The 27,517-nt window shown below is 54.4% G+C and overlaps 3 protein-coding genes across 4 annotated transcripts in view; 2 read left to right on the top strand and 1 right to left on the bottom strand.

The window, feature by feature from the left end:
* Positions 1–5,421: 5,421 nt before the first annotated feature.
* Positions 5,422–6,147, bottom strand: DUSP18 (dual specificity phosphatase 18). Its single transcript, XM_049806353.1, is given in 5 exon segments — positions 5,422–5,729; positions 5,732–5,822; positions 5,824–5,917; positions 5,919–6,006; positions 6,093–6,147. Coding segments are annotated over 5 exon segments (555 nt in total). The 3' UTR covers positions 5,422–5,502.
* A 12,931-nt stretch (positions 6,148–19,078) lies between these two features.
* IQCD (IQ motif containing D) lies at positions 19,079–24,636 on the top strand. Its single transcript, XM_049804151.1, has 4 exons — positions 19,079–19,899; positions 21,170–21,403; positions 23,096–23,167; positions 24,358–24,636. The coding sequence occupies exons 1-4, from the start codon at positions 19,207–19,209 to the stop codon at positions 24,634–24,636; spliced, it is 1,278 nt and encodes a 425-aa protein (XP_049660108.1). The 5' UTR covers positions 19,079–19,206.
* Positions 24,637–26,255: 1,619 nt separating this feature from the next.
* Positions 26,256–27,517, top strand: part of OSBP2 (oxysterol binding protein 2) — a 122,453-nt gene continuing 121,191 nt past the window's right edge. For both annotated transcript variants that reach the window (XM_049804101.1, XM_049804100.1), the window contains exon 1: positions 26,256–26,615. In XM_049804101.1, the coding sequence (XP_049660058.1) occupies positions 26,329–26,615 (287 nt within the window). In that variant the 5' untranslated portion in view covers positions 26,256–26,328. The remainder of the gene's footprint in view (positions 26,616–27,517) is intronic.

The raw sequence follows: 27,517 nt of genomic DNA, 5'->3' as shown, positions 1-27,517 counted from the left end.
TGTGCAAACATACCTCCGTGTGTGCGCAGCTCTGCGTGCGTGGGGGGGTGTGTGTGTGCATGTGTACACGTGTGTGTGTGTGCACTTGTGTGTGTGTGTGCACGTGTGTGTGCATCACTACTGAGCTCTGCTGGCTGGAGTAAACCCGGGGCTGCATTTACACACGGTTCTTGTGGCTGAACACGACGCCCAGGGTCGGGCCGGATGAGCATCCCCTCTCCTGTCCCCAACCCCACCGTGTCGTGCCGATCCCACGGGGCTGCCGGCGGTGCTGCCGGCATTGTCGTCGTTTCCACCGTGTCCTCCCGACCACCACGGCTCCGGCTCCGGCGCCATCCCTCCCAGTTTGCTGTGGCCGGAGCAGGGCACGGCACACTCTCTCCTCGGCAAAGGGACATCCCAGCGTGCGTACACCCTGGCACCGATGCCGGCACGCACGAGCGTGCACGCCCCGACGGGCGCACCAGCACCACCGCGTGCAGCGTCCGTGGTGGCTGCTGCCGCGCTCACCGTCTCTGCGCCGGGGGCCAAAGGACTCAGCTCTGATTGCACTTGTCCTGAAATAAAGCTCTATTTTTGTCGTACTCCACCCTTGGCTCCCGGGTTCGATCTCCCACCTATCGTGGCAGGAAGGGAGGAACCACCCGGTGTCGGGATGGGAAACTGAGGCACAGAAATGCCTCGGGAAGCCCTAGATCCCTGGGGCGAAGCCGGGGCCGCCGTACCCACCGTGGTTGGTGTCTCCATACCCCATTGCAGGGACAGCCACGGTTTAGCAGCCCCGGGGCTGGCCCCGGGACCCTCGTGCAGGACACGGGAGGGACGCGGTGACGGGGAGCGGAGTCACCGGCTGCACGTGTCCGGAGAAGGTCCAGTCCTACTGGGAGCCGGCACCGTCTGCCCGCAGCTCGGCTTCGCCCTGCCCCGGGGCAGCGTGACGCTGGGGAGCATCCTGTCCCCTGGCGTCACCCCGCCGGTCCTTCTCCAGCCCTGTGACTCACATCACCCCGCAAGCACAACCCGATCCCTCTGGAAACTCCCAGCTGGCTCCCGCCCTCTTTCCCAAACAGCAATTTTCTTCCACTCATCAGGGCGGTGAGTTCTGGGGCCGCTTCCAGAAGCGTCCTGGGATCGGCTCCTTCCCCAGCGCACGGCGAAGGAAGGGAAGCTTGCCGGGTCGCCGCGGTGCGCCTACCGCCGGTGCCACCTTCGTTTTCCATAACAGGGAGGGTTGAAAGTCGTTTTGGTTTTCTGGTTCCTTTCACAAGGCGAGTCCCGGTGCGGTCTCAGGGATGGGGCTGGGGGAAATTCCCCTCCCAGGCGTTCCCGGGACCTCCCACCCACACTGTCCCCTGCCAGGGGACGGGAGAAGCGGGACCTGCAAACCAGCCCGCAAGCGGCATCACTGGGTCGAGAAGCCATTCCCTGGGGAACGTCCGCCCATCCCGGCCCCCTGACTCATTTGCTGGCACTGGGGTCTACCCGGATCCTGCCTGCATCCGCGGCTTTGCCTTGTCCGCCCTGGTTTTAGTGCCTCGTGGTGCTGGCCCCGTGCCTCGCTGCTCCGGGGAATGCGGCCGGCCGCTGCCGGGTGTCCCCGTGCAGGCTGGTGGCTGGAGCTGGGCTGGGCACGGGGGTCCCGTGGGCAGCATTTGTGCCGGGGTTGGGGGCTTCAATGCTGCCCATGAAGGGCCTGGCAGCAGCGGGCAGGCTGGCCCGATGTGGTGATCCTCTCTCCGCGTATTTCAGGCCGTGATCTCAGCCTGGTGGCATCCCTCCGCTCCGGCCATCCCTCTGCTCCGGCCACGGGAAAGATCGGGTTTCCCATCGGCAGGGTGGCAGCCGCCCGTGTGCCGGGTCCGGCACTGCTCCGGCTAAGCCGGATGAGGGAAAGGGATCCCAGCCCCGGCTGCTTCGTGGGTGGGGGAGCAGATTGGGACACCTCTGCTCCAAGGCAGACACCTTTCTGGGGAGCAGACCCTGCAGCATGGGGGGAGCAGTGAAGGATGGGGACGTGTGTGTCCCCATGCCTCCGTCTCCTGGCAGGCAGCGGCTTCCCAGTCCCTGCTGGGGTCCGGTTCCCCTCGCCAGCCGCGGCTCCCCGGGCCTGGTTTCGGCATGGTGAGGGTGCTGAGGTGGATTATCGCCCTGGTCTAATGGCCACGAATCCGCCTCTGAAGCCCCTGCAGCTCTTGTGCCCCCAAACGCGGGGGCTTTTCCTTACCCGCGCATCTCTCCACAGCATCCTCTGGGTTTTCACTTCTTTTAAAATAACACCCAAAAGCAGGCAGGCGGGGGCACCCCCATGTCAGGGGATAGTGTTGTTATGAGATCTGGCCGGACATTTCTTCTGGATCTGCTGTTAAACCATGGCTGAAATCTTCCTCTGAGGTGGGGGGCTGAGCTGTGAGCCGCTGCCCTCGGCAGAGGAGCAGCGTGTCTCCGTGCAGGGGAGAGGAGATCCAGGGCGGTTTTACTGCACGCCAGCCGGGTGCCTGGGAGCACCCAGTGGAAATTTTCTGTGTTTCAGGACAGGGGATTAACTGCTGCCCTCGGGGATGTCGGGAGGCTTACTGCATTAGCACAGAGGGACGTGGGATCTGCAGCTGGGAGGCAGCAAGGACAAACGCTTGCTAAGCCAGGGAGCCTAAGCCAGTAAACGATATTCTTCCCTCGTATGCCGGGCCGTGGTCTTAAACCTACCACATCACAGTCCTCAACGGTGCCTGGGACCATCCTGGCTCTGGAGCTGAAATTATGGCAAAGCCTTTTTTAGGGTAGACGTTAAGAAAAATGCATTGTCTCCGGCAGGACAGCCTGGCTCAAGGATAGACTACATGAGGAGCGCAATGTCCAGCGGTGGCGAGCAGCGTCTGAGGATGCTTGAAGCAGCCCAAGCCCAGTTGGAGGCCAGGAGATGGACAGGATGGCCCTTCAGGCTCCCTTCCAGCCCCATGTTCTCTGCTACAGTATCCCAAAACCCCTCCAGAATTTTCTCTTAACCATTTTGGGGCAGGCTGGCTTTACTGGTGACTTTATTGCTCTCTCTCTGTGGCACAGGCTCACTGCTCTGCTCTGAGAAGGCTGTTGACCGCCTGTGGCTGTGTTTCCAAAAGATGAAATCACATGAGCTTAAAGGCATTTTTAAAGTCATATACTTTGTTTTTATAACGTAACTTTACGTCGTAAAGTAGGCGTATAAGATACCAACTTTTAAGGTGGTTATAATAGTGTGCTAATTACAGTATGCATAACATAAGATGGCTATATAAAAACTTAAGCGATCCACAGCCTGTTGTGAAACACAAATGGTGCCTTAGCGGCAACCTAAGCCAGAACGAGAGCTTGGTTCAGCAGGTTCGGGTGTGAGGGTGCAGGTGTCTCACCTGGGTTCTAATGGCTGCGAAGCAAGAGGTGTTCAAGAAAGACCTGGCAGCGGCATCGCCACCCCTATTCCTCCCCACTTCTCTTGAGAGTTGTGTTCAAACGAGGCGCTCACCCTTGGTGCTACGCTGCAGCCATGCCCGTGCTTGGCTGTCTACACCGCCGAGCTGGATCTGGACTCCCACCCAACTTCCCACCTTGGCCTTGGACCTGCCTCATCGCCTTGGACTTGCCAGGTAGTCAGGACTCCCACTTCGACGAGCCTCCATCCACTTCCAGCCACGCAAAGTCCCTGGTCTCCCCTCCCTCGGACAGCAGGTACTTGTGCCTGGGACCCAGCCAGTGGTGCCCTCCACAGCTGGCACACAAGAGCCAGACATCTGCAGGACCTGCTAAGGCTGGCGGCATCGTTGTTCTCTGTAGGGCAAGCCTGTTATTCCACTGGAAAGCTGGAGTAGAGTGGGGTGGGGATGACTCTACAGTCACCAACTGCACCCTTGTCTGGTCAGAGATGTGGTCTGAGAAGCAGCGAGGCCCCAGGTGGTCACACCGGTGACTCCTCCAAGAGGTCTGCCATGTCTCCGATGCTCTCTGTGATACCTGGGCACCCAACTTGCTTGCCCTGTCCTTTTTCTTTAACGTTTCTGTTTTCCAAGAGGAACTTCTTACATGTCCATGAAGAGTCGGGTCTTTGTTCTGCTTCTAGAAGGTGCTTTGGGAGAAAAGCAATACACTCAAAGGAAGGCAAGGCTCTTCCTCACCCACCTCAGCTATCACTTGAGCTGCTTTGAGACCTGCAGAGAGGTAGTTTGCCAGGTTGCCCTTTGTGGGTGTGGAGGAGCACTCCCAAAGTGCCATTGGTAGGATAGAATCATAGAATCACAGAATCGTTTAGGTTGGAAAAGACCTTTAGGATCATCGAGTCCAACCGTTAACCTAACACTCCCAGATCCACCACTAAACCATGTCCCTAAGCACCACGTCTACACGTCTTTTAAATAACTCCAGGGATGGTGACTCAACCGCTTGCCTGGGCAGCCTGTTCCAATGTCTGACAACCCTTTTGGTGAAGAAATTTTTTCCTAATATCCAATCTGAACCATCCCTGGTGTAACTTGAGGCCGTTTCCTCTTGTTCTATCGCTTGTTACCTGGGAAAAGAGAGTGACACCCACCTTGCGACAACCCCTCCAACCAACTGGGGCTGTAGGACCCCCTCATGCTGACCCAGGGGCTGTGGGACCCCTCACACACACATGCCAGCCTGGGGCCCCCTACTCCCACCTGAAACGGGTCTGTTATTGCCACTCAGGACAGAGCTGCTGGAGCTGAAACCTTCATGCTGTGATAAACCAGAATTAATACATGGTTTGCTGCTGAGCGATGTCAAAGTGTGCCCAAATCAGGCTTCTAGTTCATAACGACATGATGACCTCGCCTCAATGATTCAGACTGACAGCAGGCTTCCTCTTATTGCTCCCACCTTGACTTCCCAGCCCACCAGGAGTAAATGGGGTTCTTTCCGAGCAGTGAGCAGCTCACCCAAATAACCACGGACCTCCCAAGGCACCTTCTGAAAAAGGGTTGGGGCAATCAGGTGGGGGAAGAGAAAGGGTCAGATAGTGGAAAGCAGGACATCCTTGGGTCTCTCCCAACTGGGGATGCTGGAGTCTGCCTTGTTCTGCAGCAGATGACTGGACTTAGGGCTGCTGTCTCAAAATGCAAAGTCATATCCCAGTTAGGAAAAACAAACGTTGGTAAAACTCCAAATATCCTGACTCACAGCTAGTTTCTGTCCTGTTTTAGGAGCACAGTTTGTGCTGGAATAAAACAACACTCTCTAAACACGTGATGGTGTCAGAGTTACTGTCAGGACCCTCATATGAATTAAGTGTGAAAACTAACTGCGTAGTTTAAACTGGCTTGATTTTATTTATAGTAAACGCCACTACTTGCTGGTTGTATTGCCAATCCCCTGTACTTTCAGTGGCAGAGACTTCATGTTCCAACCCCCTTAGAAGAGAATAGTTTATTTTCAATGCTCCAGCACAGATCTGGAAGAACTGCTGTTGGCTTTCCCTCGGTTTCTTGCCAAGAGGTCACAACAGCTCAACTGTACTCAGAGCAGCAGCATTACTCTCACTTCATTTTCATAAACATCGGGTATCATCCCTGACAGAGAGCTGACCGTTTGGAGCCTGTTGACACCAAAGAGTTGGTACTCGTAGTGGATGAGCTGCTGCCAGAAGCCGTTGCTGGGACGTATGATGGGATGGCAAGACTCGACCCAGGCGTGGGCGCCTGCCAGGGATGCGGACTGGTGCTTCAGGAGACAGGCCAAGCAGACGCTGGGGACCTGCTCACCCCAGCACTGCAGTGCAGCAGTGTCCAGCCCCCACGCGTCCCCACGCTGTGGATTTTAGCTGCCACGGAGTCAAAGCACCTGGGAGATGCGGGCGGCGGGGCCGTCCATCACAGGGATGCGCAGGTACTCGATGTCGGGACAGAGGGTGTTCACCACCTCCGGGGTTGCGGATGACCGTGCCGATGCGGTGGCTGAAGAGCAGGTGGCTGTTGGTGGCCACCGTGTCACCGAGGTAGAGGATGGAGGTGATCTGGGGTGCTGGGGCAGGGGTCTCAGCGCCACTGCCGTTGGGGTGCGCTGGTTGTGCCTAGAAACACCTGTAGAAATACACCCAGCCCCAGTGCCCGGCAGCCCCGGGGGGGTCAGGGAACGGCAGTGGGGCAGGGCCGAGCCCCCCATGGCAACCACCGATGCGCACGCAACGGCGATGGCCACGGAGGAGCAGGGCGGCGCGCGGCCTCGCCTCACCTTCTTCCCACCACCCCAGAGCCGGCAGCTCAGCGGGCCCCGGTGCGGGGTTGGGGGAACCCCCACACCGTCCTGGGGCTGCGGGACCCTCACAATGGCTGGGAGACCCCTGACAGCAGGCTGGGGCTGGGGGACTCGTCACGCCATCCTGGGGCTGGGGGACATCTTACATGGGTTGGGGCTGTGGGAACAGGTTGGGGGGGGGGGCTCGGCACCCCCCTGCACCCTGCTGTGTGTGACACGAAGCCCCCTCTTACCCGGAGCAGCTCTGCAGACTTGGACCTCGACCTGGACAGCCATGTGCCCGACAGCTCCCTGCCCAACACCGCCAGCCGCGCCGGCCGCCATGCCCTGCTGCTGCTGGAGAAGAAGGTGAAGGTCTCCGCTCCCCTCTTGACTCCACCAGCACTGCCCCCCGGGATGGGGTTCACGGCCCCCTCTGGCACAAGGGGAGGGTTTGTTCTGCCTTTGGCTGCTGGTGGATGTGTCTTGGAAAAGGAGAGGGAGATCCCCCTCCTCTGAAGAGGTTGGCAGCAAAGGCTGCAGGTGACACGAGGCTGGAGGAACGGCTTGTGCAAATGCTCGGGTCTCAGTTCCTCAGAGTCCTTAAATCATCGCTTAAGTCCTCAGTCCTTAGGTCTTCATTCTGCTGGATCAGGATGTGGGTGCCAAGGCTCTCTCCAGGGGAGTGGGAAGCAAATGGCTGCGGGATGGGCAGCTATCAGTTCCTGGGCCACCTTCCGCGTGAATGGTTGCACCTCCATCCCGACCTCAGGACACAGCTGCCATATCCTATCTGCAAGTCAACTGTGTTTTGGAAAGATAAGCTATGGGCATCATCGGCCATGGACTTAACCTGGACTTAGATGTCGTTCCTACGATATCTAGGGAGACCAAGGGTAAATTATCAGAAATGGGTGAAGCGCTGATGTGTGACTTCCCAGCAGGGAGGGAACTCGGCAAAGGTTTTGCAACGCTTAGCAGCCCAATCCCCCCTTTAGCGCTTCTCACTTTGAGCCCAGCAGTAACGGGTTAATTCGCAATAGCAGGTGAGATAGTCTCTCCTGCGGGAATGCACGGAATGCCGGATTGAGTCTATAAACTCAGAACTGGGATTTAGGGTGGCCTTAGACATACCCGGACCTTCACGCACTGAGTAGTTCCCTTCAGCTCACCTCTCTGCTCCCGGGCAGCCATGCTTTTTGTCCTTGGTACCCAGCCAGCACCACCTAAATCCTCTCCCCTCACCTTACTGCATATATCCCAAGGAACTTTGCCTTCCTGCTCTGGTCAGAAATCCCAAGCATCATGATTTCAGCAGTTTTTCAGTTTAAATCGAAGCTTTGTAACACAGGGCTGCAAAGTCCACCCTCTTGAACTGTTTCTGGCAGAACTGTAGGGTCCTGCCGCGGTCTGGCTCCGTGCGTGACTGAGCCTGCTTAGGCAATAAACTGCGCAGCCCTGTAGCAGTTAGTAGTGAGAACAGGGAAAAAATCTTACCTGGCTTCACCTCTCAAGTGAGGTTTGCTCACATAAGAAAGTCTAATACAGAAATTAATGTCTGATGGTTTCAATTCCCAGCGTCTCTTGCTAAAATCTGTACCTGAGACATGAACTAGTGATGCTAACGTGTCCCGACCGAAGGTTTCTTTCTGCTGTTGTGGGGATGGCGTTCCCTAATCCCTTAACTCAGTGGACTGACGGTAACCTCTAGGTAGCTGTGTACTGAGGAGATCCCCCTGGCCTGCAGACATTTATGATGTGCGAGTTTCAAGGCCTCGGGGCAGTGCAGCCGCTGTGAGTGAATTAGCTCTAGGCTACAACCAAGCCCCAAGCCGCGTTGCGATGCCTGGTTTGGTCCTGCAGCGCAGGTGTGCCCTGGGTTTGTGCCTGTATTGGTTTTGTGTGGCAAGGTTTTGGTAGCGGGGGGGGAGTTACAGGGGTGGCTTCTGTAAGAAGCTGCTGGAACCTTGCCACACAAAACCAATACAGTGCCACGCACATGGACAGATTTGAGTGGGTGACATAGAGCTCATTAGCTTGTGCAGTAAATTCTGGTTGAGAGCCCACTCAACCCAGATGATGACATTGTCATCGGCTGGTTTTATAATGTGGGCTTTTTGTTATTGGTCTGATGGATTGGGTCTGAGGTGCAAGAATGTGACTGCTGTCCTCCAGACCTGCGTCTTACAGTGGTGTGAAGGGAATTGTAGTCAAGGAGGCAGGATGATGTGAGTAATCTTTTTCAGACCAATGTTTAGAGTGATACTTAGGAATTTTGGAGCTTTTTTGCTTGGAGGTCGCCTTGACCATAGTAAGGGATGCGGCAGGATGTCTCTCTTCCCAAAGACAATCATCACTTTGGAATTCTGTATTTCATGGTTAGGATAGTGGCAATAAGGTCTTACGTTTGCTTTTGTAAAGGTAAAACACTTTGAAGAGGCCAAAAAGAAGACCGAACGTTTCCACAAACATTTACAGCAGCAGTTTTTGAAAGAACAGGAGAGAAAGATGGTGCAGAGGAAGAAGGCATCTGAAAGGTTTGAAAAATCACTGGAGGTATTCAGCCGCAGAGGTGGGAAGTCATCCGTCCCTTCCGCAGATGGTCTGTCTGCGAGTGAAGTGACGCCCTTGGAACATGCAGCTGCTACTGACCGAGAAGGGACCAAGAGATGCGTCTAGAGAGCTCCTCCTGCAGGATGTCCCAGGGCTCCGGCCCATGTCTGGCCAACACACTCGAATTTTCAGTCTGTCCTTTTAGGAAGCTCACGCTCGGTCCTGTTACAGCAATAAACCAGCTCGATCTCTCGCTCTCTCTTGTGTTGCTGCCCATTTACCTTTCAAATCGGTGGGGCTGCTGTGGTTAGAGGGCCATGGGCTGGGGACAATTCAGGGAGCGGTGTGGCAGCCACAGGAGTAAAACACCTCTTCAATGGACTAGTTTCCTTTGAGGCAATAGGAAAGTGATATGAAAGGGATAGACGTTTTTTCTTGGGTTTTGCCTTTAGAAAGGATCCGAACAACATGTTTCACAGCTAGGTGGATATCTGGAAATGTTATCAGAGGTTCAGGCAGGGTAAGTGAATCCGTCGTTGTGGAAAAAGAAAGGGGATTGGTGACTTAAGAAGCTTAGGAGAAAAAAAACAAGGAATGGAGTATTGAAGGAGAGTGCCTCAAGGCACTGAAGAAGTGGGTAAGTGTCAGCAGCAGATTGAGAAGGTGGTTGTAGGCAAGTAGAACTGATCAACTTTCTTCTTCCCTTTTCCCAAACCAGAGACATACCGAGTGACCGTTGAGTCCCCCCAGTAGGGTGGTATACAGTTTATCGTGGGAGTGCAGAGCTGGAGAGATTGACATCATCCACTCTGGCCTCTGTGGTGCTGTAACATGAAGTATATTTTGACTATCCTTGAAAAATGTGCATCTAAACTGTTTTTAAAAAACTCACAGTAAAGGAGATGCTACAGTTTCTCGAGGTGGCCTGTTTTTTCAGCCAGCATTGCAATGTTGGGGTTTTTATAACATAAACCTTTTTTGCTTGAAATGAAGCTGATCATTTTTTTTTGTTTTGCAGTGGCCTTGAGGGAATAATTGCATGTTGGAAGGTTGCTGTCATGTCCTCACTCAGTTTTTTCTTCACTGGATTAAAAATGTTCAGTAACTTCAGGCTGTCCCCCTCAGTTGGGATTTCTAAAGAGAATTTTCTCAACTAATGCGAGAGGCATACCTCAGACATCAGGACAGCATGCCTGGCAAGTTACGCTCCAGTGCTCAAAAATCTGGAGGCATCAGGCCTTGACGATGAAATACTGCTGCTCAATTTACTGTACAACTACTTTTTTTAAAGAAACAACAAACTTTTCCCTAACTTCTGGCTCTTGAAGCAGTAAATAATTCTGTTTCTTATTCCTTAAAGCTTTTCCATAATTCAGCCAGACTCAGACACCTGGCAACATTACACATGATGATAACTAAAAATCTTAGACTGGAAGGTGCCTGGCAAGCCTGACTTTAGGGGCAGTGCTTTCCACCTCTGGGACACCTCAGCAATAACAGGCCACCTGCTATGGCCTTGCCTTACGAGGGCTTGCAGCTGTCCAAAGGCATCCTCTCAAACTGTCTCCAGAGGATGCTTCATAGACATGGTTCAGGTGCTGAAAGGCCACAGAAACACTGAATAGAAAATCAGTCTTTGGCACCTGTACTGGCTTCCAGCCACAGATCTATAAAGCCTTGTTTTTCTTGAGTACTTAAGGCATCTTCTTGTTGTCTTTCCTTCTTACACCTGTGATAAATCTGCCCTGCATACTGTCCTCTCCACAGACAGATCCTTCCTTCCTGACCTCACTCACGGACAGCCTGCCTCCACCATGCCGCTGCCCGGATCCTGCACCAGACCTTAGTGATGACACCCAGCTGGAAAAAGAAATTACCAGCAGAGTTAACTGCCTAGCGGCCCACATCTGCATATTTTGCCTGCTGTGTTTGTCCAGGAAAATGTGGATCTGTTGCTCACCATGACAGTTGCTGGACATGACAGAGAGTAAATGCCTTTGGTCATGCTGGCGGCAGTGACAGACTGGTGTCTACCTACATCCGTTGGCTTGAGTAGCACTGAAACCCAAGAAGAGATGCGTTGAGGTGAAAAGCAAGGAAATGCCCACAAGAAAATAATGCAGTACGTTTTTAGAGAGGAGCCTGGAGGTTGTTCCCCAGGGGTGACCTGTGCTGGCCACCCCCGGAGTTTTCCTTGTGGGAAGATGCTGTGAGAAAAGGACTGGTTGAAAACCAACTGAGAACTTCTGGATTCGGTCCAGACATTCGCGTGTTACCACGCAACACTTCAGCTATTGTTTGAATACTGCCTGGAGCTCTTGGCTCTGTCAGCTGTGAAATGTGCCATCCAGCCAAAAGTGCACCCAGGCTCCGGTAGCCCATCTATTCCAGCTCTCAGCAGTCTGGGCTGCAGCAGACCTGCCCTCCACGGCCTTTGGACTCTGCTGTACGTGTCTGGCCTCCGCAGCATGCCAGGGCAGCAAGTCTCAGCGTTTAATAATGCAACATCAAAAAACCAGTCCCTTTAGTTAGTTGTACACCTACTATCTGGGCAAATTCACCGTGTGCCCCCAGTTCTTGTGTTACGAGAAGCAGTGAATGACTGCTCATTTGTTACCTCCCCATTTTCTGATTTCGGCTTTGTTCCCCCCCCTCCATCAACCTCCTCTCTGACATCGGGTGGTTTCAGCTGGGCTCTGCTGTTCAGCCATCCCAGGAGCTGTTCATCCCCGTCGCTACAGTAATAGCTGCATCCATCCGCCTCCCAAACGGCACCCACCCTGTGCACGGGGGGGTCCCCAAGCGGTGCCTGGCATGCAGCAGCACCCTGGCAGGAGCAGGGGATGTGCCTCCGCTCTTGCCGCGGAAGCAGAGGGGCTGCGGGGCTCTGTCTGACGGTGCTGCTCTGTGCGGGGGTTACAGGGACGGGGTTCAGCCCCTCCGAGCACCTCGCCGTCCATCCTGTGCGGGGAGAAGCCGGTCACCGGTCGTCGTTTCTCCAGTTCACCAGCTCAGTGCTGTCCTTGATCCCACCATCCCCACGGCAGGAGTCAGCCCTTGCACGCAGCAGCCATTCCCAGTGCGAAGACCACCAGGCGTGGGGTGACGCCTGGCCCCGTTTGCCCTCGTCTCACCGACCTCCCCAGCCCCGTGGCCTCGAAACCAGTGGAACTGCTGGAGCCATACCGTTTTCCGTGATGGGCTGTGGGTTTTAGCTGGTTCCTGGACCTGTGCTGATTGAGCCCTGGGTGGGCCAGCCCCACACGCGTTCCTGCTCGGCAAAGCGAGGAAGGAGCTGACATGTGCCTGGGAGACCAGAGGCTGTGACTTGCCGCAGACTCAGCAGGCAGATGCCAGTCAAAATCACACACTGATCTGAGTGCCCCTGACACCCCCAGGGAGATTTTCCTCTCCAAGAGCCGGTCTTATCGCTGCCCACAGCTGACTGCAGAGGGTGCTGCTGGCTGAGCCAGTGTCCCTCTTCAGCCACGCTTCTCCTGCCATCCCACTTCCAGCCTGGTGCTCTCAAGCTTCTTGCTTTGCACAGCCAGCTCAGCACCTCCAGCCCTCCCTTTTAAAAGTCAGTTTGCTGAGAGCTTACAATAATCCCACTACACCTGACCCCTCAGCAGACTCCTTACTGGAGGGACTCAATGGTTTTTCTGTTTAGGTACAGTGGATGAGGAGGCAATGCTGGTTTGATCAGGAAAGACTCCCCAGCTCCAGCGTTCCACCGTGGGGAGCCCCGAGGGGTACCTCTTGCCTCTTGGATGGGAGAGGACCGTTCACCTTGGCACAGACTGGCGAGGTCTGTGTTTTCAGCCAGAGGTGGAAGGAATGCAGAGCTGTGTCAGCCCAACGCTCGTCACTCGGAACAGGCAATGCTTGGAGCAGAGGGGGATAGTATTGGCTGCACACACCTTCTCCAGGGGAGCAGCTCAAGCCAGAGCTGTAGGGCAGGTGCCATCCAGGATTGGATGAATTATCAAAGCAGCCCAGGACACCGGCACTGAGACGTAACCCGTCTGTCCCCTCCCTGCAGCTCTGATCTCAGCACGTAGAAGCAAACAGACGGGATCCGGGCAGAGATCTGGGCCCTTTCCTCACCTAAGAGGCTCCAAGGAGAGAAGGAGCTGATACATCCAGGGTTTGGCACACTGTACAGAGTGCTCACAGGTGCCCTCGGGCAGTGTTAAAAGAGGCAGGTGACTCTTGCCTGTAGCCCCATGCAGGCCAGACCTGGTACAGACAGTGTCAAGGGCAGGTGGGAGCGGTTTGATTCAGCCTCATCACTGCCTGCGTTCAGCTTAACAGCCAGCTCTCCTGCCTGCCCACGTGCTCAAGCTTGGACCACAAATGTAATATTAACAGTGTATGTTCACTGAACACTAAATCACAGGAGCTTGCAATGACCTGGAACAAGCTTTGTAAACCCCTGAGATGAATGTGCAGTTGAAAAGAAATAGCAGCTCCTGTGCGCCTCTCCGGAGACCAGCGCTGCAGCTACACTGGGCTTGCTTTATGTGCATGCTGCATCATTATTATCCTCCAGAGCTGCAAGAGACTAGCATGAAACGTAGCCCAAGAAGCAAAATGTTAGCTGTTGCCTGCTGTCTGCCTGGGTTCCCAGCAGCAGCAGATACTGCTACTCCTTTGAGATGACTCCTGCACCAGAGTTGTCTTCCTGCCCGAAGCCATGGAGGAGGCAAAAGGGTCAAGGTTTCTTGTTCTGCACGTAGCAGCCCATGACCCGTTCCCCAGCACCTCCTGCAGTCAGGGGACAGGGCTGGGATGTCCTGGTTTCTCCTGGAGAGAGGCAGAGAGGCAGAGTCAGTGGGACCTTGCCCTGCAGCAGATGCTGGCCATGTGGGAGCGGGCAGCGCTGGAACCGTGCAGGCAGACGAGCTCCTCTCCTGAAGGAGAATCCTGTAACAGGTAGGGCAGAAAGGGTGGAAAGCACCGGGTTCCCTTGTGGATCAATCTTTTTGTGTATGGTGAGAAGGTGCAGGGCAGTCAGCAAACCCCAGGAAATATATCCATGGTCTGCCGACTAATTGCTGGTGGGATCTGCTCCTTCCAGCCTGGGTCTGGAGAGCAGTGGGTAAAGCATGTAGCCGCAGGGCCAGCGATACCTCCCTGCCTGCTCCTGCTGTCCCCATTGCCCTCCAGCGGTCCCCTCTGACCAATGGCTATGAAATTGCCACTCCTTACAATTTGCTTTTTGTTTAAATTTCCCCCAGAGGCTGGACAGTTCTCCTCTTCCAGCTCAGCCAGTTTTGCTGTGCTGCCATGCCTGGTCAAGCAGCTCCACCACTTCATCCCAGCGGTGCCCTTCAGTGTGACGAGTCTCCTGTCCTGTGCCCAACCAAGGACCTCTCCAGGCCCGTCTGCCTGGGGGCTGCCACAGAAACAGGAACTATTATCCCCAAAGTGGTGCTTGAGAAGCCCTGTCATGTTTTAGCTAACCTACATTCAACCCTAAATTAGCCGGCGAGGGAACCAGGGGATGCAGGTCATAGCCGATCCTGCATGTAGCAAGTGATGATATGTTCCCTCTCCCTCTGCCAAGAAATAAGCACTGAGAAAAGGGCCTGATGCTGTTATTTTTTATGACGTTTCCAGAGCCCCACTTGAGCCTTTCTGACAGGCTCTGTGTGCCAGGGAAGTGCAGACTCCTTCCCACCTGCTCACGATACAGACGAGGAACACGTCATCCCACTGACGGCAAGGCATGGGAACAAGCGAACACAAGCTGGAGCTGCATTCGGGCCACGGTCAGGGATCAGTCAGCCCCGCAGATTGCCCCGGGGCTTGGTGTGGTGCCAGAGCTCCACATTCCCAGCAGGGCATGATGCAAGGCTTGGCCCAGCTCAGCAATCAGCGCAACTGGCTCCTGCCAGGGTGTCCTGAGGACGTAGCTCCTCATGCAGAGCTCTGTGCCAGGGTGGTGGCAGCCTGCGAGGTGCTCGCGTGCCTCCGGACACAGCCTGTTCCAGCTCAGCCATGGAGCCCAGCGCTGAGGGCACCGACGAAGTCTGTAGCTTCAGAGCTCCTGGCGTGCAAAGGGGCAGGAGAAGATGTTTTCCGTCGCATCCATGAAGAGTTTCTGCCCACCCTGAAGCTGTGCTTTGGCTGCAGGCAGAGCAAGGACGGTGGCAGGAGGGGACTGTCCCTACACTGACACCAGGTTGGGGTGCTGTAGCCTGCAGCAAGGCATCATTGTGCGCTTCTGCTCTTTCGCCATCCCCCTCCCTGCTGTCCCTTCCCTTGTCCCATTCTTTGGCACCTCTGGCTCAGGGCAATGATGCAGGCTGGTGGGTTTGGATGCAGCGAATTGTTTCAGGGTTGCAGCAGAAACAGGGAAATTATCTGGGGAAACCCAAGTTGGGGTGGATCATGGCCTTCCAAGCTGATAGACTGAGCCTGCTCCCACGCGCTGAGCTTTGCTTCCCTTTGCCACAGAGGAGAGGGATTCAACATCTGGAGAGTGGTTCAGACGGGACCGGGAAGGTCTTTGATGTTCAGCTGTTTAGTCACAAGGCCTTTGTGTCTGAACACAGCTGGACTCAAACAGTGGGGGACTGTGTGCCTGGGCTGTACCTGCACCCAGGGTCTCTCAGCTCTCCCTCCCTGCTCGGACATGCCCTGCACCGCTCCCCTGCCCACATAGTTTAGATTCTTTGGCACCTCTGGCTCAGGGCAATGATGCAGGCTAGTGGGTTTGGATGCAGCGAATTGTTTCAGGATGGATCTGAGGTTTTTCTACATCCTGGATGAGGTGGGATTGACGCAGGTTCGGTGACATTTCATCCAGCTCCCAAATCGACCTGGTTTCCTTCCTGGCAGAAGAGCTGCTGCTGGCCTGGAGCAGTGTGTGAAGCTACAGGACGAGTCAGGCTGCTCTGGGCATGTGTCATCACCCCCATCTCTGCCTGCAAGTCTGGGATGTCTCTCAACTACCCAAATCCAGGAGGGAGCTGCGGTGCTGCATGGGTCTTCCCTACTTGAGAGGATGTTTGGATGTGACCCACCACTCCACCATTTCCAGCCTCTCTCCCTGTACATCCCAAGGACTCTTTCTGTCACTTTGGACAAGCCATGCACACAGGGGCACAGGGGACTCTGGTGACAGTCACCAGGCAGTTGATCCCATCTCTGGGTCATGGCTGCAAGGAAGCCCGAGTCTGCATTTCTTGGAGAGCAGTGACCCATTTCAAATGAAGCAATCAAGACACCCTTCAGCTTTTGGAAAGAAAAAGACATTCTTTTCAAGACAGATTTATTTCCCAAAATGTCTGCAGGGCAAGTGGCAGCCTTTCATGGGGGTCAGCGTTCACCCCTGAAGTCCCTGTCAGGAAAAGCAGCAGCTCTCCACGTCTCAAGGGCTGCTTCTCTTGCTGTGATGACTGCTGTGAAGAAAAGAGAAAACTGACAGCATATCGTCTTTGTAATCTTACAGCCCCACTGTGCTTAAATCCCATGTCTCCTGATCACCCTGCAGCTGGGAAATCATGGATCCGCTGGATCTGGATCCAGCATGACCACAAGATCTTATCTGCCAAATTAGAGCATGAGAAGGTGTTTCTCGACAGCTCTGTGCTTTCGCTGAAGGCTGAGGGACAGCCTGTCCCAGACTTGCAGTTAGAGCAAGCAGGCTCTAACCCACAGCAGGCTGGATATCTACCAGCTTAGGGTTTGTGCCAGCGGCTGCAGCGTTTTTGACCCAAGCCCAGACTTAGCCTCACACTGCATCCCGGGATTGCCTTTGAATCGGTGCTTTGGATGGGTTGCTGAGGGCAGGAGGTGGCCCATGTGTGGCACTGCTTCCCCAGCCAGGTAATGAGCCAGATATGTCCAGTTTGACACCCCAGAGCCGACACAGGCCTGCTCCCTCCTCACTCTCCGCAGCTCTGCCCTCCTCCTGCGTCTCTGCCAGACCCGTGGTCCCACTCTGTACAGGGGGGCAGCAGACCTGGGCAAGCCTGGCCCCTCCATGGGTGTCCTCTCATCCATCCTCACCGGTTCCAGGCCTTAAAAGTCTGGCCCTGGTAGTCCCACTGCATCTCCCATCACCAGACCCTAATTTGCTTTGTGCAGGGAAATAATTAATAACCAGCGATGTGCTGGACCAGTGGGCACAGTCCCCAGTGCTGGAGATTTATTCACAGGCTCAGACATGCTATACACAGAAATAAAAGGGACTGCTCATGCGAGGAAAGGGCTGCGCGGTGCTGGGCTGGCCGAGACCTGGGACAAGGCTGCCCGTGGGAGCCACAGCCGCCATGCCACTGCTTCATCCTCGTTCCTGCCCCCGAGGACAGAGCTGGCATCACCGGCAGCCCAGGCTGGCATTCGGCACTTCGCCAAGGTTCCTCCTGGAAACCAAAGCCCTCTTCTCCCCGAATGCATCCTTCTCGCTGACTGCACAGCAGGGCAAGGGCAGGGCTTGCGCTCAGCTTTCAAGGGCCAACATGTTCTTTGCAGACTTCGCTAATTCATGGGTAACCAGCTAATTGGGCATGTGCGGCATCAGCATTTTAATCAGTTGGAGTTTATTAGCATCTCTATGGCCCTGAATGCAGTCCCATAAAATCAGTCGCCTTTAATAGTAGAGCTAGGGTAATTTCTTTGTTGCTGGCGTTCTGACGTTCCAAATCCTCGTCAGACTCTATGTTCTGCCTGATTTAATATTGCAACATGGTCCGAATTCCCGTAACCCCAGCCTGCCCGAGGTGCGTGAACACGCTGTGTCCTCAGAGGGTATTTCAGCGCAGCGTGCCTGCCCTCCTGCAAGCTCTCCTTGGTAAAGGCCCCACATCACAGCCCGTGGGTGCCGTGGACGGCTCTGCTGCCGATTCCCTCATCCTCCCGACACCTCTGTCCGTCTGATTCCCTCGTCCTCTGTCTGTCTGTCCGGCGGACAGCTGGCGGGCCCTTCCCCATGCTCAGTGGCACAGCCAGCCCCCTCAGGGCTCCTGGACACCGACTCATTGACACACTCCCCCTACTTCATTTTTGCTCTTTTACAACTGGCCTGGGCCTGGGACATGCTTGATGTCAGGGGGTATAAAGTTTATTTTTCGGCTTATATTTAGGACTCTCAGGAATGCGTTGCTGGGGAGCCCCGAGGGAACACTGCTGTGAGCAGACATTGCTCGGGACGCCTCTTCTCTATTATACAGCTGTCAGAAAAACAGAGCAGGATCCTTTCCCTCTCCACAGCCGCCAATTCCCTCCTACCGGCTCTCCGCTCACCGCCGCTCCTTTCTCCGGGCCCTCGGCCAGCAAGATGGCTCCCCACGCCCCTCACGGCAGCTCACCGCCCACGGGACGTCTCATTGGACAGCCGCGCTGTCCATCAAACGATCGGCGACGCTGAGGTGTTCTGGGCCGCACGGGGCGGGCCAAACGCTGTATCGCATAGGCTGTCGGAAGAGGCCCCACCCCCGTTTGGGTTGCCTAGCAACCGGAGGACTCTTACGGCGGCCGGCTGGGCCCGGTGTCCTCCGGGCCGGGGGCGGTGGAGAGCGGGACCGGGACCGGGACCAAGACCAAGACCAAGTGAGCTGCAGGGACTGGAGGCAGCCTGGGACCGACATCCCCCGGGAGCCGATCCCTGAGATACACCCGACCCCCCGGGATCCCCCCCTGGGCCACTCTCCCTCCAGGCCCCGGGCCTCTCCTCAGACGCCTCCCCGGATCCTCCCGACCCTCACACGGGGAGTCCTCCCCACCGGGAATCTACCCCCCGAGCGCTGACTCTCCCATAACCGAGGGATCCCTGGGTTCCCCTGGTGCCCCCAGACGCACACCGAGGGGACCCTTCACTCCCTGTCAGCCTCCTCACCACACTGCCACTGCCCTCTCCTCTTGCCTTCATCCTGTCAGCGCAGCCCCTTCAGGCACCCAGATCCCCTCTCCCATCTCTGGCAGAGCCAGGCCTGGAAGGATGGAGGTGCGTGTTTCGTACGGGCAGCCCTGCGCTTCTCTGCAGGTGGCCCCTCTCCACACACCTCTAGGGATTGCAGAGCTGCAATGCGTGCTTCTCCGCCTCAGCTGCTACTTAGAAGCAGTTGGGAGCTTTCTCCCCACCCCACCACCCTTCAAAGTCAGGAGTCCATTACTCTCCTCCCTTCCCCGTGGGTGTTCGACAGCCTCTCTGGGATAGAGACCGGTTCTGATGCACGACCCCATGTCCTGACCCTGTGCCCAGACCCAGGGAGAACTCTGGAGTAATCTGAAACACCCAGGTTTTCCCGAATTAGGTTGTTTCTCTAATGCTGTCACCATGCTTTCCTTTTAGAGATAAAATCCAAGTGAGAAGAATATGTGACAGCAGCAGCAGAGGGACCTTGATGTTCTTTCACTGAGTAAGAGGTGTCGTGTGCTTTCTAGACCTCAAAACACTCAACTCACAAGTGTTTAACTGAAGCCATGGCAGCAGGGGATCCAGCTGTATTCCGAGTATCACTTCAGGATGTGAAGCAGAGAAAGAAGCCCTTGGTGAAGGGCTTGGCAACTCCAGAGAAGGCAATGATCACTTTAGATGCCAGGAAGGCATTAGATCTATGTCAGTTAAAACCTGATAGCATGGAGACAGAAAGAATCATAACCATCTTGGATGAGACAATTGCCAAGCTGGAGATGAGCAGTTTGATCCCACATATTATTGACTCTCTGGACAGGTTTGCTGATATATTGGGACCTGAGATCACAAACAACCTGATCGAGTACCAAAAGCTTTCAAACGAAATGGAGCACCTGCTTGCCAGCTCGGAAGAAGAGGACACCATGAGAGGTGAGGAACAACGGGGCTGCCTCTGCTTGCTAGAGCAACGTCTGAAATGTTCTGTTAGAAATGTCCTGAGACTCTTATTGGCCAACCCTTCACTTTGCCAGGCTCTGAAATATGAAGCCTGGTCGAGAGAGTCACCAGCTGTAGTGTTTATCAAAGCCTTTGGGGAGTTCAGGAATTTCATGCTTGAGAGACTCCTGACTAGTCCCATGGAAGAAGAAGAAAAGATTAAGTTCATGGAAGACATCTCCCTCCAGATTAAGAAAAACGCTGAAGCAATCACAGCTTTACAGGCAGAACTGGCAGCAGCAATCCGGACTCGAGAGGAGGAGGTATGATATTGTGGGAATATGTTTTCCAACAAAGTGTTATTGAAGCAAAACTTTGGTAAGCTAAAAAACGATCCCTTTCTTGCAGTTATGAAAGAGGAAGTTCCAGAAATGACTTCTAAACCAGATACTGTATTTAAAGACACTATTTTAACTGTAAAATATAATGAAAAATGCTTATTGCATGCTTGATATTTTTAAACTTGAATTTGGCATGTTTTGAACCTGTTCTCATTGGCCAACTTGAATGACAGAAGTCACTGAGTTTAAAAAGGAGCTGCAGGACAGGCACAAATTGCTGCGGTAGTGTTTTGGCAGGGCTACAGTGCCAGCTGCCAGTGCAAGACTTCGTTCACTGCTGATGAAATTATGAAAAGTCATTCTGGGGAGAGATCGCTCTGATTAAAATCCATTTTTAATATCTGCTCTGTCTTCACTTTTGCTTAAAACCAACATTTCTGTGACTTCCAACTCTGTAATACTAGCTGCCTTAGAGCATTTGTGATTAATATGTGATTATACGAATTCTTCGTTTTTTTTCAATGAAGGCAACTGAGGTACAGATAAACGAATGAGAATTTCCCAGGCTCTTTCTGTGAGTCCATGGGCTGTGCCAGCATCTAAGCCCCTGAACGCCTGACAAGCAATCCTTTGTTTTCTACATATGCTTTTCTTTCTCCTTCCTGCAAGAGGGGTCAGGGGGAAGGTTTTGTCATGTGCTTGCTGCACTGAATGGTGCTAACGGAGACAAGGGTCTGCTTTCCCCATTTGCTCCGCTCCTTGGAGATCCGTGAATCGAGACACTTGAGATTTTTATGTGCAATTTGGCAGCTTGTCCAGGGCATCATGAATAAATCTGTTTCACTGGTCCCAGCTGAGGATTTCTTTCACAGGCAGCACACTGAGCTGCATCCCCCAGACAGCCACTCTGAGCCTAATGCAAAGCTCGAGGGAACCACGGGGCTCACTCCAGTGGCTCTGATTTTGGCTTTTCCTCATATGGCAGTGCCAGTGGGTCTCGGTATGGTTTCTTCATTCTCTACTTTTATTAACAGATTACCAGAGGAGCAGTGGGGGAAGGTTTCCAAAGCACCTTGTGTAAATCTAACTCTGTTTCCTGAACCAGCAGTGGCAGGTCTTTGTTGCTACCAGATCAGCAGGGTGTCTTCTTAGATCTCCTGCACCTTTGCAAGGGTGCCTTACTTCTCCTGCCCACTTTATGCCTCACTGGCATTTCTCAATGGTATTTCTTTCTCTTGTTTCCTGGGTCTAGATTCACAAGAAGGACAATGCGATCAAAGACCTCAAAACCAGCATGCAAGATCTGGCCAAAGTCTGCAAGGCTGGCATCCAGCAGATCAAGCAGGAAGGAAAAAACCAGCAAAAAGAGGAGCTGCAAGCCTCCCAGGCCAGGTGTGCCAGGCTACAGCAGGACGTTCAGCAGCTAGGAGCACAACTCAATGCACTTGTACTGGAGCATCGAGCATCAGAGCTGGCTCTCAGAAAGGTAAACGTGAGGAGAGCTCTAGAACAGGAGATTTAAAACCTTTTGTAGTGCTGTCAGGTCTGGCTGCTGGCTGCTGCAAGTAATTACTTGGTTCCTGCTAGTTCCTGGCAGGATGCACATGCTGTTTGTCAGAGTGTACCTGCTCTGTCCTCATGCTCTGCTGATTCCAGTGGAAAGCAGCCCTGCAGCAACAGCAGGGAAGTAGCCTGCTCACAGGTCCTCCTCCTGCCCACTGACTTAGCTCTGAAAACACCTCTACACAGCACTGTGACACCGCGTGCTAGAGAGGCTGTGGTCTAGTCAGAGTGCAGAGCACCAAGGCTACTAGGCAAGGCATATGTTAAGAAACAAGGGATTTGGTGTAGGGTAAGCAGAGCAAATTTTATATAAAGCCATCTTTTAGAGTTCCTTGTAGTATTCAAGGTTGAGCGCAGCTGATCTTGGAAGCTAAGCAGTTCCTACTCTGTCTGGCACTTTGCTGAAGACACAAGCCAAGTAGTTGGGTTGAGTTGAATGAGGGGGAAATGTGATTTATCACAGTGCTGAGCAGATACAGAAGGAGGAAATAGGAGCAGCAGGCAGGCTCAGGCCTCTGTATCAACAGCTCTGTCCTGAGTAGAACATGCTGCTGACACAGAGCACAGAGCATATGGAACTGGAAAAAGAGCATTTTCCCCCTCATTTTGCTCCTACTAGGTATTTACTCCAAACAAGCACTGGCCTCCCATGGGCAGGACAGCACATACTGGTAATGGGGCATCTTTCACTCTTGCATTGGCTGTTGTAGAGCAAAGTGGCAGTGGGGCTGGGTGCTGACAAAGCATTAAGTGCAAGTTAAGGCAACGGTACAAAATCCCAAATCAACCCATTTACACCTCCTTTAATGGAGTGGCTTTACTGGGGAGTTTCTTCTGAGGCTGCAGACCACTGCAGTATTTGTTGATGAGTTGCTCAGCTCATTCTAATGCTCAGGCAGACAGATTTACTGACCACAGAGGTCTCCTTTCCTCCTCCTCAGCACATCCTCTAGGCCCTGTGTGGCCCAAGGTTGTTCTTGTGGTCTAAATAGCTGGGGTCTGACCTCATGATAGCCTGGGAGCCCTTGGGACATCCTGGGTCAGTGTCATACAGGAAATCGTGTGGCACTTGTGATGGGCTCTAGCTGATCTTTCTCTTGATGATTCCACAGAGCACAGATAGAGCAGCTTGGGGTAAACTGCCCATACCTGGTTATACTGCAGTATAGCCACTGTTAAACTGTTTTACAGCTGGAAGTATCTCTTCGTTTTAAAAGGTATCATCATTTGAGTACTTTCTGTCCCACTTTCATGTTTAGCAGTTCTCTATTGCTTCAATTTTAGAGTGGTTGCCCCAATTTATTGATGACATGCCACATACCATCAGACATGTTCATTTCCTACTGCAGAATGCACCTTTCAGACACGTTTCAATCTCCCAGCTCCATGCTGTAAACCAAATAAGGCCCTTTTTGGCCTCAGGTCATGTCCCATGAGAATCACTAAACCAAGGCAAAAAAAATAATGTGTCAGCTGAAGGAAGCTTGCCACAAGGAGGAGGTGTTATACTCAATATAATGATGCTGGGTCTCAAAGCTACACTGTTTTCTAACTTGGGCTACTTTTTACCAGGCTTCAGGTGCCTGCAAGGAACCTATCTTGCTTTGTGTTTCAGAGGAAGTGCAGAGTGGAGACGGAAATTGTGAACTGGATCCAGAAATATGACACAGACATGGGAGAAAAACAGGTATCCACTTTGAAGTGCTTTGCTCTCCCATGAGGTGATATGTTCAGGTAGATTCCTGTCCAAATGGACACATGGCTCTTACACAGGAGGCTGTGGAAGTGAGGGGCAGTTCTTCAGACTCAGTGGACCTCAGACATGCCCACTTGATGCTAGGGAACAGGTTTTTCAGTTTTGCTTCAATCCTCAATCCTGTTGGCCCTACCTGGTGTCCAAATCACGCTCCTGTTTCTGCTGTCCCCCTTGAGATTTGCACTGAGTGCTAAGAAAATGAACAGGCTGCATACTGCTGCCTTGGCATCCAACTTAACCACAACAAGCTGGGAATCACATCAGCACCCCTCAACCTCATCTCTGAGAAGGCCCTAGTTCCTTTCCTGTTCTTGCCCTATTTATGGAAATGGATAAAAGCTACTGGATTACTAACAAAGCAAAAGGTAGGGAGGGGCCTAGAAGCTGGCTGCTAATTGTAAGAAATGGTCCCCCCCTTGTCAGATGTTTAACAATGTGATTATTTTGGTTTCCGGTCTGCGGGGTGGCTGGAGCACCATGTCATGGCAGGTTTGGGGCAAAACTTGCTAAGGCAGACACACATCCATGCTGCTGGTTCTCCTAACCTTCCACCTCCGTATGGCTTCCTCAAAGGCATTAGAAAAGCCATAAACTGCTGCTGAGCTTGAAGTACAGCAACACCATTAAAACTACCTGTCCTTGGCCTTTTCCAAGCTGACACGGTCTGGCTCTTCTCATGCTTTCAACAGCGTACAGCATATCAGCTAGGCTTCAGTGCCACTCATCTAAATGGCTTCTTAGCAAAGTTGTTAGCTCAGGCTCAGCCTTACCCAAACTGCAGTGATACGTCTTTTTGCACAGAGCATCTGCAGGAGGGGCTCAGACCTGCCTTTGTCCTTACCTGGTGAGAGTTCCCAGCTGAGGGTGGATGCTGTTTGCAACACAGGGAGAATTATGAGAGTATTTTTCAGAGGAGCATGAAGATAGTAGGACCTGGCATCTCGTGAAATTCCCCGAGTACTGGGCACATGCCTCCTTTTTGAGTCCCTTTGGAAAGGCTCAGCTCAGCTCCCAGTCATGGTTCTGCGTGGATTCAGGATAGGTTTAAGAACCCTCACCTAGGGATGTACAGGGAAGAGCATTCCTAAAATTGCTGTACCTGGTTTCTGCTGTCTTACTAGGCTGAGTATGAGGATGTTAATGCTGCCTACACCGAGGAGAAGGCCCAGCTGTCCTTGCTGATGGAGAAACGTGCTGTGCTTCTCCAGGAGTATTCCCAGATTGAGGAGGAGCGCAGGATATGCCAGGAGAAGAAGGAGCAGGCTTTGAAGGAATTCACCACCATGACCCTTGCTGCTACCCGCATCCAGGCCTTCTGGAGAGGCTACTTGGTCCGGTCCCTCTTCAAATCAAAAAGGAAGAAGAAGAAGAAGGGCAAGGGCAAGAAGACTAAGAAATAAAGCACAAAATCTGTTCTCTCTCCTCCTGGCAAAGCTGCTGACTCCACTGGGACTGAGCTCTTCCAGATAAAAGCATTAGATTTGAGAGAGCATTTGCATTACTGCCCAAGCTCTCCAGGGCTGGGGCTGCCTCTCATCGAAGCAGTGGTGTGAAGGCATGCCTCACCATTTTAGGTTCGGCTTTGCTACCTCTCTGCAAGGAGGAGGATGTCTAGCCCAGATCCTCAGGCTTGGAGCCAACTGTGTTCGCTGGAGAGGTTTCCAGGGCTGGTGTCAGGGGCTGGGGGGAGCCCCTTCACCCACACCTCAGCCTGCTGCTGCTCACCGCATGGCCAGCCCCAGCCCTGCATCTCCCTGCTCAGCCTCAGACTGGCGCTTGTTCACAAGACCTTGACTCACTGCTTGCCGCCAGCCTGCTGGAACCCATTAAGTGCTGTGGGGTTCCCCATGGGCCTCGTGCCACCCCTCCCGCTCCCCCTTCCAGCGCAGCTGCCCAGCCTCCCTGCTCTGTGGTGGGTCCACGGCCCAGCTGTCACACAAGACGGAGATGGTTGGTCCCAAGGTCACGTTCACCGTCTGTGCCCACGAGGCCCCTTGTGAGACCCTGGTAAAGGCTGGCAGGAGCTCTCAGTTTGGGCTGCCTGTGCTGACGGGACTGCCACGAGCGAGCAGGCAGAGGCGCACGTGCAGGTGATGGGAGAGCAGTAATGCGATCGGGGAGGATCAAAGCAGATTAGAGAGATCAGAGAAAGGCGATCCCCCCCTCCCCACCGGGAGTGGGAGGGTGTGTGTGGGGGACACATGAAGGGAAGGGGCCTGGGTGGATGTGGGGATGCCTGGCAGGGCAGCATCTGCCACAGGTCCCCGTGGCGCTTTGCTGGGCTCGCTGTGGAGAGGGATCCCCCTCAGACATGACCCAGATCATAAAAAACAGGACTGTGGGCTGGTGGGGGGGGGAAGCAGGGGAAGGGGACAGGGCTTTACCTCCCGGCAAGGCAGGCGGCACCAAGAAGAAGGATTTTTATGTGAGCTCTGACAGCACCTTCCCCTGGCCTGGCACTGCTGCCCCTCGTGCTGGCCCCTCTGCCCCACACACGCTCACATAGCAATCTTGTCGGTTTTCCATGTTTGCTTGCTGGTTTGCATTCTTCCCCAGGTCATCCTTTTCTTAAAACAGCTTTAAGAGTGTTTTTTTTCCAGTGTTTTTGTTGGAGCGATGGCACAACAACCGTGGTGGGCCACGGGGCTCCTCTGGGCCGCATAAACACCCCCCCCCCCCGCTGCTCTCCGGAGCTTTCTCCAATGGTCCGCCAAAGCACCGACCGCTCGGTCGCCCTCGCAGCCCGTCTGTAAAAGGAGGGCTCGGCGCAGTAAAGTCACGATATCCCCCGTGTCGGTGGGGTCACGAAATGGCGGCGGGGGGGGGGGGGGTATCAAAATGGCGGGGGGGGTATCAAAATGGCGGGGGGGGGGGGCCGCGGGCTTTTCCCACCCCGCCGCCAGGGGGAGCCCGCGCCGCGCCGCCGCCTCACGTGCCTCTCCGCCCCCGCCCCCCGCCCAGTCACGTGGGTGGCGACACCGCCCCCCCCCCCCCCCCCCCCCCCCCCCCCCCCCGCGCCGGTGCCCGGCGGAGCGGAGCGGAGCGGCGGGAGCGGAGCCGTCGGGACGGGCCGCGCCGCCTCCGCGGGGTCTATGGGGAAGGCGGCCGCGCTCTGCGGCGGCGGTGGCAGCGGCAACGGCAGCAACAGCACCCGCGGGTTGGTCTCTCTCCTCAGCGCCGTCCCTTGCTTGGCTTGCCAGGAGCTGCCGGCCATGAGCGCCGAACCGGGGGGACGGGGCGGCGGGGGACCGGCGGGGGGACCGCCCGCCGCCCCGGGCTCTGACACCTACAAGGGCTGGCTCTTCAAGTGGACCAACTACCTGAAGGGCTACCAGCGCCGCTGGTTCGTGCTCAGCAACGGGCTCCTCAGCTACTACAGGTACCGGAGATGAGGGGCGGGAGGTGGGGGGGGAACGGGTCGGTACCGGGCCGGGCCTGCTGCGGTGGGTACGGTGTCCTTCGGCTGCCCGGGCCGGGTACACCGGTGCCGGGCCCGGGCAGGTGCCTCAGGTGTCGGGGGGGACGAGCCGCGGGTGGCCGGCGGGGAGCACCACCCCGCGGGGTCTGCGCTTTTTCGGAACGAAAATGCCTTCGGTTTGGGAACCGAGTTGGGTGTTTTTGGTGGTTCCCTCTCCCCTTTTTAAAGCAAAACTCGGGTTTTGATCTCAGTGCCGTGGAGAGGAGCCGGCCCGTTGATCTCCTATCCCTCCGTCTCCCGCTGCAGCAGCTACAGCTGCTACAACTACCCTTAAAGCCAAAATCATAAGCCTTCCAACCAAAAAAACCCCCAAACCTCAAACCAAAAAAACCTTCTCGCCTAAAATTGATTTGCTTTTGTAACTTGCTTCTGCACCTTTCCTGTTTTTTTGGTCTTTAGTTGTTTGGTTTTTTTGTTTTTTTTTTTTTTTTTTTTGCCAGGCAGGAGACTAGAGACTGCAAATAATTCCAATAGCTGTGCGTGTAAATGCAAGCGCTGCGGCAGCTGTGTCCGAGGGGAAAGGATGGCCTGGGATGTGCTCCGGGAGGCAGCCGAGGCAGGAGGCTGTGTTATTGGAGGAAGGAAGGAAGTTATAGCACTTAGCGGTGACTCAAAAGTCTTGCCTGGCTTGCTTTGCTGTCTAACGTGATGGTTTTTGTACAGGCAGCCTGTAGGTTCGGTGAGGAGGGTATCGGACACGGAGACGGGAGGCTGCGAGGTTTGATACAAAGTGATGTTGTTTTAGTAGGTTCTCTTGTGTTTCTTGTATCAGTTGAGTGGTAAAAATACAGGCGTAGGGTGTT

Source organism: Accipiter gentilis, chromosome 7 (assembly GCF_929443795.1).
Source record: "Accipiter gentilis chromosome 7, bAccGen1.1, whole genome shotgun sequence".
NCBI lineage: Eukaryota > Metazoa > Chordata > Aves > Accipitriformes > Accipitridae > Astur > Astur gentilis.
This window is presented reverse-complemented; position numbering and strand designations above follow the sequence as displayed.

What these genes read in the sequence shown, in the direction of transcription:
- IQCD (XM_049804151.1), top strand. Translation starts at nt 19,207, where the DNA reads ATGGCAGCAGGGGATCCAGCTGTATTCCGAGTATCACTTCAGGATGTG. An exon ending in TCCGGACTCGAGAGGAGGAG is followed by an intron (nt 19,900 to 21,169) that starts GTATGATATTGT and finishes TCCTGGGTCTAG; the next exon opens with ATTCACAAGAAGGACAATGC. An exon ending in CAGACATGGGAGAAAAACAG is followed by an intron (nt 23,168 to 24,357) that starts GTATCCACTTTG and finishes CTGTCTTACTAG; the next exon opens with GCTGAGTATGAGGATGTTAA.